The sequence below is a fragment of the Balaenoptera borealis genome (assembly GCF_965194805.1).
Source record: "Balaenoptera borealis genome assembly, chromosome: 1".
Lineage (NCBI taxonomy): Eukaryota > Metazoa > Chordata > Mammalia > Artiodactyla > Balaenopteridae > Balaenoptera > Balaenoptera borealis.
Window position 1 is genome coordinate 48,193,495 of NC_138860.1, and position 12,060 is coordinate 48,205,554.

A 12,060-nucleotide genomic window follows, 5' to 3' on the forward strand; every position below is an offset into this window, starting at 1 on the left:
ATAGTCCAGTTTAAAATCACTAAGGATTGACCATCAGTACACTTTGTTACTAGAAGGCATGCACCAGGGTTTGTTAGAGAGGAGACTGAGCAGCCAGTTATATAGTGCAGAGAAAGAAAAAAGTAAAGAAGGTGTGTAGAGAAAGTTAAAGTTAAATCTTTGGGTCCTCCCTAAATCTCTTATCACTGAAAAGTGACTGTGTGAAAATGTGACTGGGAAATAACAGTAAGTAGCCCCTGGGCTCACGGCAGAAGGGACGCTGGCTTTCACTTCCAATAATTCAGGGCACTGTTGAGGGACACTTTCTTCTCAGAGAGGAAAGGGGAAGTTTGTGGTGCCCAGAGCAGAGAGCTCTTTGGTTCTTTCAAACTTTGAGAAGTTCTCTATAGCAACAATTAGAGACTTGAATTCATCTTTGGGGAAGGCCTTTCCTTTGTTATGTGAAAACCACCCTAATGGCCCTTTAGTTATAGTAACTGAAGCAACTCTTCACCTAACCCTGTGTTTTTGGGGAAAATTGCGACATCGCACGCAATTAATCCGAAAGCAGATATCCTAAAGTTAGACTGAGCAGCCAAGTGAACTGGTTTGTTAACAGTTGTGCATAGTTGAGTCACACTGTAATTTGGCATTAAAGTTAGTATGTCTGCCTAAATGCAATAGCTCAGAGTTGTCCTAGATTCCAAATGGATATTTATTAAAATGAAAGTACATTATGGTGGTTTAAAATTAGAAAAGTTTAAAATAGGATTAACAAGCAGAAATCAAGATAATGGGAGCTCCCAAAGGCAGATGGAATTAATCAATTACAATTTTCCTCTTGATTCCATCTTATCCATTTATGCAAAAACTTCTCCACCAAAATTCTGTGAAATATTGAATGACTTAGGGCTCATAACTCCTTTTAGAGTTTTTGCCCCTTCACAAATTAAAACTTTTAAAAGATCATAGTAGGTATTTAAATACTTGTTGATTGATGCAAGATTTCATTTGCTAGGAAAGTTTAGTTCAAACTCATCTAAAAAGTTTTTGAGAAATGAATGCAGTATTCAAAGTGGATTATATCTCAACGTACACACCCTGATTTGATAGAGAGAGGCGCTAGCTACAAGCTTCCAAGTTTCCATCCTTTAAATCAGTGAAAGAAAGGAAATCTAGGCTTTTCAGTTTAGCTTCTGCATTATCAGTAAACTCCCTGGAGGCTTTCTGTAGTGGAAGCCGGGGTGGGCCCATTGGAATCCCAGAGACAAGAGTCATGATGGCTTTGGTCTGTGACACTCCAAAACCTAGACAGGAAAAAATAAATGAGGAAACATGGCTGGCACTGTCCACTTTGCCACAAACACTCGAAAGAAGAGATCATATTCTTACAGTGATTACTATAACAGGATAAAGTGGAACTAAAAGATGGGAACATTTCTTGTCAATATGGCAGATTGAGCAGATGCAGGAAATCCCTATTCCTGCTTTAAACATATAGAAATGCTGGAAACTTTTTAACAAATTGACAAACTGTAAAACAAAACAAAGTGAGACTCAAAGTCAACCTCAGAAGCAAGAAGGAGGAACGAGAAGTATCAGGAATAAAGAGGTCAGAGTGGTAAGGAGGAGCTGAAGCCAATGGTCCATGAGGATAATCTGATTCAGGGATACACTGGATTGAATGATGTAGGACTTGGTCACGAGGTCACAATTTAGTTCAAACACATCTAAGAAGTCCCTGAGAAATGCACTATTTAAGGTAGTTTATGACTCAATGCTGCTGTTTTAGACTAGGGCAGGAATGCAAGATGAAGCCTTGAGTCTGTACACAGCAAGGAGCTGGAATTAAACTCCCCATATAAAATTGGTAGCCAGCCTTCTACGAAAAGCAATAGAAAAAAAACTGGCCCACTGGCCTGAGAGGCAAGGAAGCATGACTTCTGCCAGGGTGTGGAAGGAAAAAGACCATATAAATGAAATCCCAAGCCTGTGCCATATATGAATGCTGGATCCATATTTGCATTATGTGCTTGGTACAGGAACCATACTAAGAAATATACCTAAAGACTGGTTAGAACTGATGAAACGATAGTGTCCTAGCAGAGGCAAATGTAAAATCATTTGATAGGACACCTCACAACCTAGAGTACAATGGATTCTCCAGAAAACAGCTGTCTCTGAAGATGAAATCAGAGTTAAAAATTACAAAGCACACGAGGAAAAAGAAGCTGCATGAGAGACAGCAAATGCACAACTGACAAATTTTACATCCTGAGAAAAGATGATACAAAATTCTGAAAGAGGCTTCACAGAAATAAACGTAAGAATAGAAGCCATAGGCTAAGAGAAGGGCATATAAATAAAGAACAGGAAGATCTGGAAGAAAAAGCCAAAAAGAAATGCTGGAAATTAAAAATACATAATCAGTAAAACTAAACAGTAGAAAACATAAAGATAGAATTAGTGATTTTGAAGGTAGATCTAAGGAAATAATCCAGAATATAGCACAGGAAGATATTTGTTTTCTTAACTGGCTATTGCTCTTGGATCAAAGGTACGAGAAGTAACTTTCTTTTACTAAGGTAATTTGGTTACAGTAACAATTGAGCATTGGGAAGAAAAATACTAGCTTGGCTAAATATATAGAATATACTTTGCTAAATGCAAAATGGCCCTCCTAGGCTTATTATGAATGGTGGAAGACTGAGAGCTACCTTCATGATAAGGCTTTATCATGTTTATTAAGATTAAGTCTCTCTTATATACAATGGAATATTACTCAGCCATAAAAAAATGAAATCTTGCTGTTTGTGACAACACAGATGGACCTAGAGGGTATTATGCTAAATGAAATAAGTCAGATAGAAAAAGACAAATACTGTATGATTTCACTTATATGTGGAATCTAAAAAACAAAAAATGAACAAACATAATAAAACAGAAACAGAGTTATACAGTGCTGTGTGTCAATTTTATCTCAAAAAAACTGAAAGAAAAAAAAAAGTCTTTCTTTGACTAAACCATGGAAACTCCAACCCCCAAGGAAGTCTGAAATGAGCTCTCTAAAGATACATTCTTTTAGATCATAAAAACTGTCTTCAAGAGGCCTCTTTTAAAATGCCAAAAATCTGGCAAAAGAGTAAATCCTGGCAAAAGAGTAAACCCTCAGAGAAAGTCTATTTCCTTTACACTCTCCAGTAGGAGACAAAGTGGGAAACTTACCTAGTTTGACCACAAAGTTGATAAATCTCTGAATACAAAACTGGAAAGGAACAAACAAATCTATAGTCAGTATTACTAAACTGTGATAATTTAAAGAATTTAGAGGTCAAATTGCAGAAGCCCCAAACTAAAAAGTCCACACACCTTAGTTTTCTGAAGGTCTGTTGGAGTGGAGAAGAACAGCCAAGTGAGGATGGCTGAGATCTACCCAGGATAAGGTAGGATCTTTTCATATATATAAGCTTTATGAAATGAGCCCATGAAGAAAAGAAGCTCCAATGAAGGAATTGTACAATAGAGAGTTAGGATGGGGAAGGTAACCTTTACCCACCTAGGTTACAGAGGTAAACTTATCAGCTAGTGCAGTTTCCAAACTGGGGTACTCTAACCTCTAGGGTACTTTCCAAGATACCTCAGGGGCACTTGGTCAAGGCTAAGATATATGGCAATTTCTAGACCCTCAACTTCCATAAGTGCTATTTCTAAAATTGATCAGAATAAGAATTTGCACATAATGGAGGTGTAGCTTGTCCTTTTATATTTCCCTTTTCACAGTCCTTCTCCTACTTTTGAAAAAATAAAGACATACCTCTTATATCACTGCCTTGGGACACCTCTGGGAACCAAATAAAGGAGCAAATCAGAATGTTGGTATTGGCATTAACAAAGAGAGCTAACAGACTGATTCCTTTAATTAATGGATAACAAGTCCTCTAAAGAATCATAGGGTTTTCAATTTTTTCCTTTCAACTTTGCTTTTAATGTTGTGATTCAGGTTGTCAGTTGAAAATCATTAAATGATCAAGCATATGACTCAAAAACTGCTCAAAGAACTGAGTGACATTGCTATACCTAAGTTTCTTCCATTCTTATCTACTAATATATATAAACAGGGTTTCACAGCACTTATTTCTATAAAAACAAAAAACAGAAATAGTATTGATGCTGAACTTTAACTCATCTTAGCATTAAAGGATATTCATCCACAAATTCATGAAGCAATTCTTAAAAAAAAGATTCCCATTCATCTCATCAAGAGATGCATTTTCAATAACATTTTACTTTTATGTTGTTTTAATCAATTGTATACTAGTAATAAAAAAGTCAATGCAGAATAAAATTTTGATATCAAGCCTTACAAACATATATGCACATGTTCTTTTTCTCCCTAACACACAAAGTATGGCACATTACATTCAGAAGTCTCTACTTCGTTGCTTTTTTTACACTTAATATATCATTGAGATCTCTCCAGATGTGTGCATATAAAAGTATCTCATCCTTTTAAAGGACTGTATATAATTCCATTAAATAACTCAAACATAATGTATTTAACCATTTCCTTATGGGTGGATATTTGGGCTGTTTCTATCTTTTGCTAGTATAAACAATGCTATAAGGAATATCTCTGTACATGTGTCATTTCACTTTGTAAATATAACAGATGGCATTTAAGTCCATGAGAATGATGGACTTCCCTGGTGGCACAGTGGTTAAGAATCTGCCTGTCAATGAAGGGGACACGGGTTCGAGCCCTGGTCCGGGAAGATCCCACATGCCACGGAGCAACTAAGCCCGTGCGCCACAACTACTGAGCCCATGTGCCACAACTACTGAAGCCCGCACACCTAGAGCCCGTGCTCCGCAACAAGAGAAGCCACTGCAATGAGAAGCCCGTGCACCGCAACGAACAGTAGCTCCCGCTCGCCGCAACAACGGAGACCCAACACAGCCAAAAATAAAGTCCATGAGAATGAGTAAGTTTAGCCCTAACTTTTTACTTATATGTTTCTTCACTTGACTGCAAACTCCTTTAGGGCAGAGACCAGTTTTATTGAAATTATACATTCAGTTCAGCCCATGGTATATTAATAAGTGAGTAAATGAGACCTGCTCACACTTGCTTTCTGTAAGAACAACCAGAATGTGGTAAACTAAACTGCTTACCAATACTGTTTTGGGTGCGATAATTTATTTAAGTAGGACTAAAAGAAAAAAAAGAAAAAGAGATGGAAATTGAATCAGCCAGTAAAAGAAACCACTAAGTGGAAGGTTCCGTATCACAGCTGTTTCACAGTTTACTCTATCCTATGATTTTCACATCATTCAGCTCAGAACAGGTTGAAATGTTCAGAAATAATTTTTTCTGGGAAACTTAGGAAAAAGAAAATCGTATATGAAAAGAGATGGCAGGGACTTCCCTGGTGGCGCAGTGGTTAAAAATCCACCTGCCAATGCCGGGGACACAGATTCAAGCCCTGGTCCGGGAAGATCCCACGTGCCGCAGAGCAACTAAGCCTGTGCACCACAACTACTGAGCCTGCGCTCTAGAGCCGCGAGCCACAACTACTGAGCCCGTGTGCCACAGCTACTGAAGCCCGCATGCCTAGAGCCTGTGCTCCGCAACAAGAGAAGCCACCGCAATGAGAAGCCCGCACAGCGCAACGAAGAGTAGCCCCCGCTTGTCACAACTAGAGAAAAGCCCACGCACAGCAATGAAAACCCAAGGCAGCCAAAAATAAAGAAATAAAGAAATAAATAAATTAACTAATTAAAAAAAAAGAAAAGAGACGGCAGAGTCCACACAATTCAGACTTCATATCTTAATTTAAACCAAAGTCTTGCCAAAGTTTAATCTAGTTGACATAGCTTCCTAAGTCCTTACACTGTTCCTGCTTTCAGCTTCACCTGGTCTGGGGCTGAATAAAGGTTAATATTAAATAAGCTATTTAAACTTTAAGTTAAGTAGGAAGTAGATTTAGGCTTGCTCAGTGTTCAGGGCTAAAGAGTAGAGATGTATTTAATCACTCCTGGCAACTGCTTCCTCCTGTTCTCTTCTTGGTTGGAGCTCAGGTCACTCCCTCAAACCTCCAGGATGCTTTGTGGCTTCTGCTCTGTAATTTCTGATTGCCCTGATGGTGGCCTGTCCTGTTCAAAAGATCCCTTATCTAAACTTACTGGGACTGACCACCTGCTCTGATCTTCCTTATGCCTTTCATTCTCACTCATTTTCTTGGGACACTCCTCTCAGTCACTTTTTTTTGTTGTTGTTTATTTATTTATTTATGGCTGTGTTGGGTCCTCGTTTCTGCACGAGGGCTTTCTCTAGTTGTGGCAAGCGGGGGCCACTCTTCATCGCGGTGTGCGGGCCTCTCACTATCGCGGCCTCTCTTGTTGCGGAGCACAGGCTCCAGACGCGCAGGCTCAGTAATTGTGGCTCACGGGCCCAGTTGCTCCGCGGCATGTGGGATCTTCCCAGACCAGGGCTCGAACCCGTGTCCCCTGCGTTGGCAGGCAGATTCTCAGCCACTGCACCACCAGGGAAGCCCCTTTTTTTAAAATTTTTATTTATTTATTTTTGGCTGTGCTGGGTCTTCGTTTCCGTGCGAGGGCTTTCTCTAGCTGTGGCAAGCGGGGGCCACTCTTCATCGCGGTGCGCGGGCCTCTCACTATCGCGGCCTCTCTTGTTGCGGAGCACAGGCTCCAGACGCGCAGGCTCAGTAGCTGTGGCTCATGGGCCTAGTTGCTCCACGGCATGTGGGATCCTCCCGGACCAGGGCTCGAACCCGTGTCCCCTGCATCGGCAGGCAGACTCTCAACCACTGCGCCACCAGGGAAGCCCTCAGTCACTTTTATGATCCTGAAAGTTCCTGGGCCTCTCGGCCTCCAGAAGTCTCTCTGTAGTGCTTACCTTATTTCTTTCCACCTTATTCTGTTTACCTAACTTATACACACTACCAGCTGTGGGACTGGTTCTACCCTTCGGTGAGGCTGTTCCTTCTCTGGACAGCTAGGCTGTCCTCCCTGTAACATTAGCAGCAGCCACCGTTTCCCCCAGGGGTCTTCCCTGGAACACTTCAGATCCTGCTGCTTTTCCCTTCCTGTTTCAAAGCCATTGTCTCCTTTTGGATCACCTACTCAGCTCTTGTTTCCCGCCTGGTGAATGTTTTCAGTTCTCAGCACATTTCCAGGGCAAAGAGGACTGACCTGCTCTGACTTTGGATTAAGTCTTCCCTTTTTAGATCACTAGCCTCATAGCTTCTTTATATACTCTGGTGACTCAGGTGTGAAGTTCTCAAGGGGATGGCATGTGGTCATTTCCCCAAAAATCTATCACCATTATTTCCCAGTCATAAAAATACTTTGAATGTAGACTAAAAATAAGATCATTTCTAGGAGGAACAGAAAGGAGTCATTCCTGTATGGGGCCTGTCCTGATGAGACATGCAGGAAGCATGGATAATGGGGACAGGTTTGGTTTTAAACAAGAAAAGTAAGAAAAAGAAGGAAAATACAGAAAGAAGCAGCTAGGCAATCTTAAGGAGGGCAGGTGTGGTAGGAATGCTGATGAGAGAAAATAAGAATTCTCAAGTGGGAAAGAAGAAAGGCTGTGATTTATATGAAGGGAAAAGAAAGCTAACCTGATGGTTCAGGGCCGAGGAGAAGTCCTTCCGTTCAAAAGCCTCCAACATCTGGTTTGTCTTTTTTCCCAGGTAGTTATAGGTACTGGAAAGAAAACAGCACATCTGCAGGATCAATAACTTAGCAAGAAGGTCCAGCTCTTCAAACCCCTCTAATGCTCAAAAGGGAAAAATCTACCAAGCCTTCCAGAAGTCTATTTTTAGGCCCTAATCTATTAAAGGATCAGGTGTCTTCAGTTCTGAGTTTTCCAGCAACACTAAGCAGTACAGAGGAGGCAGAGAACACCAAAGGGAATAAAGAAAAGGGAGAAAAATAGAAAAAGGGTAAAGTTAGAAAAAAAAAAAAAGTGAAAGACAGAGGTGTATTTGGCAAGGAGTGATTGAGGGTAACATCTGGCCCAGGGCACACACAGAGGTGCAATGCTAGGTAAGAACTGTGGATAAAATGTAGTATCTGAGGTGGGTCCTAAAAACCCTATGCTGAGAAACTGGGTGAATGTAGCACCACAGTAAAAGGGGCAAATACTAGCAGATAACCTAAATTGTTTGCCAAGTTATATGTTACCCAGAGACTAGTTTCTAATAATAATGTTAATACTGATAATAATACGAGGACCATTTATTGACTATTGTATTCCGGGTGCCTGACATAAACCATGTCTAATCCTCTCAAAGCCCTGTGAGGTAGGTGTGGTTTCCATTTTGCTGTGAAGAAACTATGTCTCAAAGAAGGGCTACAGAGTTGTCAAGAAGCTTTCCATCCCTTCATACTGCTTATTCTATTACATTTCAACAAAAATGGAGATGAGAATGATATGTGATCTCATAAAATGTTCTTGCTGACTTAGAAAAGAATCTCTAACTCTACCAATAAAGACAAATATCTTAGACTAATCACTGAATTCTTAGAGACACCAGCAAGGTAGAAGGTTCTAGAAATTCAGAACAAAGATGTTTCCCCAGTTTCTAATGACTTCTCCTACAGTAGTTCAGGATCAGAAAAGAGTTTTATCTTGGTGTACCAGGAACAGAATATTGTTGGTACTTCGTAAATGTAGTCCCTGGAGTCAATGCAAGGCATTCCGAGAATGTGAAGTTCACATTATCTTCTGGTAAAAAAAGTAGGGAAGAATAAAATATAATCATTGAGATAAGTTACCTGCAGATGTGAAACACCCAAAGTCGCACTATGTGCATGAATGTCTAAGGGGTTTCAGAATACTCTAATTTGAATCCCAGGGGTCTCAGATGTATCCTCATTTAGAGAGGAATGTGATCGTAATTAAGGAGAAATGAAGTGTAATCAAATGTGTTTTGCTTTCAGATTCTGTTGACAGAATAAAAATGCCTAGTATGGAGGCCAGAAAAAAAAAAAGTCTAAAAAGTAAGAATTTCCAGGGTCAGCAGATCCAGGCATTCAGGTTTCCTTGGCGGAAATGGCCTGTAGTGATGATGGATCTTGCAGGCATCCTGGCTCAGTGAACAAACCATTACTTACCATTACATCCAACCCAACTACTCTTCATCAAAGCCATGCTCACCAAGATATGCTACATTACTTTGCTTCCCCTGTACTTTTCCCACAGGGAGGAAATACACTTTCAGTTAATGTAAATAGTTCAGTCAATCTGCTTGCAGGCACATTGCTACTGAACTAGGTTAACATGTGCAGTGGACGTGCTAAATTGAACGTCCCTAGGCCTTCTGCTGAGTAGACATCAGGCCACATGATTCTACCTTCCTAGCTGCAGCTGACTGGACCTTACACGCACACCTGACTTGGCAGTGCTATCTAGTGATATCCTGAGATGCCCCATTTGGGCACCATGACTGGCCACGTGCATGCTGAAGCAGAGAAAGCCCATCTGGAGAGAAAGGCAAATAAAGAGATGTCCAAAGGACCACAGGGTGGAGAACGATCGGTCTTGGCTGTTGAGAGCTTTGCAGTTTTAGGTTCTCATCTTCTCTGAGACCTCACTGCACTTCCTCCCCTTGGGTTTTATGAAATTTCCCAGTATTTTATAATAACTTACCTTCTTTCCCATAAGCTAGTTTGAATGGCTTTCTGTTATTTGTAACAAAATAATTTCTGATAAAGAAGTTCTGTGCATGCTCTCAGCTTCTGTGCCTCACCCCCTAACTGCAACAGATGCTTCTTATAAGAGTGACTGAGTCGCTCACAAAGTGCTAAGCCCTAGTTCATTCCTTTTCACTACGAGAATGTGGCAAAGAAAGGCAATTTCTATTAGAAAAGGTGTACTTGCAAGAAATACAACTGCGCAGGCGATGATTGCCTCTGTGGGGGATTTTACACTAATAAGCATTGGGGAAAATGAGTCCTGCTTACCTGCCCACTGCTCCAGTTGCTCCCATCACCAGAGCACTCAACAGTTGCTGATCAGAAACAGACAAAGAGTATTAACTTTGATGAAAAAGAGAAAAGATGCTACTATATAAGCGGCTACATCAATTGTTGCAGAGGGAAACTAACCTGCTGGGATATGCCAGGGGGAAACTTACCTCATCCACCCCAAAAAGGAAAGCAAACTGTTGCTGGCGATTCTGATCAACACACTGCCCGAAGTCTAAGAGATCTGTGTCACTGAATTTCAGCCCTTGGAAGGTGGGGATCTTATCCTGAATTCCATCCAACAACTCCTCAGCACGAACTGTTCAAAACAATAAATGTCTCATTCACCTGTACACCCCCAGAAAATATCAGAGAACATCTCATCTAGCGCCACACATCTGCACTGAGCTGCCAGGGGTTGCTCTCAGCTGCAACTGGCTGCAGATTGAACATATTGAACATAATCACTTGCCCTTGCCTCCTAGTTCCTCTGTACTTGTCAAATAGTAACCCTAAATCTTCTGTTCCTTGAAGACAATAGATGGATATTTATAAAGCACAACTTCTATTTTTTCTTCTAAGGAAGTTAGAAAGGAATGGGATTTTAAAAATAACCTCCTAAGAAATTTCATCTAACTGTAACAATCTTCTTGCTGGAGAAGTACGATAATGATAAAAGAAAACCTAAAAGAAAAGTGAGAAGAGATCGGAGTACCTTCCTGCGTGCCAGATGCTGAGAACACAGTAGGGTACAAGGTAGACCCAATCCCTGTCTTAGTGGGGCTTACAGGCTATGTCTTCCCACGTAAGACGGAGGGGTGTGTGTGACAGACACAAGTTGTCTGCTACAAGTACGAAGGGGTCAACTCGTCTTTCATACTTAAAAATCTTCCATTATAAGGTGGTGTCAATGATTGATAAGGGCTGACTTATTTTTGATAAGAGTGACTTATTTTGGAGCTGTTGGAACCATCTAGTCAACAGTCTTATGCTTTCGTGATACAGGGTGAGGTTGGGTGGAGTCGGGGTTTCTTAGTGAAATAGGGTACGACGTGAGAGGTGAAGGTGAAGGAATATGAAAAGAAGCGGTACTTACTCTTTACCCCTGTCAAGGCAGGAATGTGATAGTAGTAAAACGGCAGTGCAGGGGCAGCCGCGGCCACCTCCTTTAGGAAGTTAATCAGGACATCTGAAAGAACAGCAGGAAAAGTCACGGTGTGAACAAGTGTAAAACACTGGCTTTCCCCAGTAAAAACTGAACCTTGGGACTTCCCTGGCGGTCCAGTGGTTAAGACTCCATGCTTCCAATGTAGGGGGCATGGGTTTGATCCCTGGTCGGGGAACTAAGATACCACAGGCCGCGCAGCCAAAAAAAAAAAAAAAAGAACCATCTAATGAAATGCAACCATCCTTTTTGGAAGCCAAAAATTCTTGACCACTCTTACCATCTCTGAGACTGCTACTGCAATGTCTTTGCAATTCACTTTATTCAAAGTTTTATTTTCCTCTCTGTAGAAAGGCCAAAATTAAGAGGATCACTTTCCTACCATACTAAAGAACTATTAAAAAACTGGTGCAAATCTTCCCACATATTAAGAGAAGCTCATGAAATACTCTTACAAAAATCAGAAGCCCATCAGGCAGGATCCTCTTCCTCTTACCCAGAAGGGTAAGTGTGGTCAGTGAACAGCAAAGACTTTGCATTAAGATCAGAATAAAGTTGTAACAGTAAATTCTACAACAAAAAGATAAACAACGTCTGCTCAAGATGGGAAGTCATAAAAGTAGTGGCACATCTCAACCAGAGTTTGGTACCTTTCCCTTTTGGAGAGAAATTCAGATATATCAGAAGAGAGTTCACTCTGGTTTACTGAGGAATTGGGATTTTCTACATCATCCAATTTGAGCTTCAGCAGCAACATTACTACAGATGATAAATAAATCCAGCAGAACTGCTTACATCTGGATGCCACTGAATAGTGGGAGAGAAGCTTATGAACACATTTGAATACTGTGATAATAAATATTTTGACAAAATTATTGTGTATTATTTGTTATTTTTCATTTGTCTTATGCAAAACATAT

The 12,060-nt window shown here is 40.7% G+C and overlaps 1 protein-coding gene across 6 annotated transcripts in view; it reads right to left on the reverse strand.

Moving 5' to 3' along the window:
* Positions 1-676: 676 nt before the first annotated feature.
* The window catches only part of NPL (N-acetylneuraminate pyruvate lyase), a 36,346-nt gene continuing 24,962 nt past the window's right edge, over positions 677-12,060 (reverse strand). For 4 of the 6 annotated variants that reach the window (XM_082402125.1, XM_082402124.1, XM_082402123.1 and 1 more), the window contains 6 exons: positions 11,072-11,164; positions 10,146-10,294; positions 9,973-10,019; positions 7,626-7,710; positions 3,205-3,244; positions 677-1,286 (listed from right to left, as the gene is read on the reverse strand). In XM_082402125.1, coding sequence (XP_082258251.1) covers positions 1,102-1,286; positions 3,205-3,244; positions 7,626-7,710; positions 9,973-10,019; positions 10,146-10,294; positions 11,072-11,164 — 599 coding nt within the window. In that variant the 3' untranslated portion in view covers positions 677-1,101. Of the gene's footprint in view, positions 1,287-3,204; positions 3,245-3,380; positions 3,821-7,625; positions 7,711-9,972; positions 10,020-10,145; positions 10,295-11,071; positions 11,165-12,060 lie in introns of those variants that run through there. The other 2 variants (XM_082402126.1, XM_082402127.1) reach the window with 2 other exon arrangements.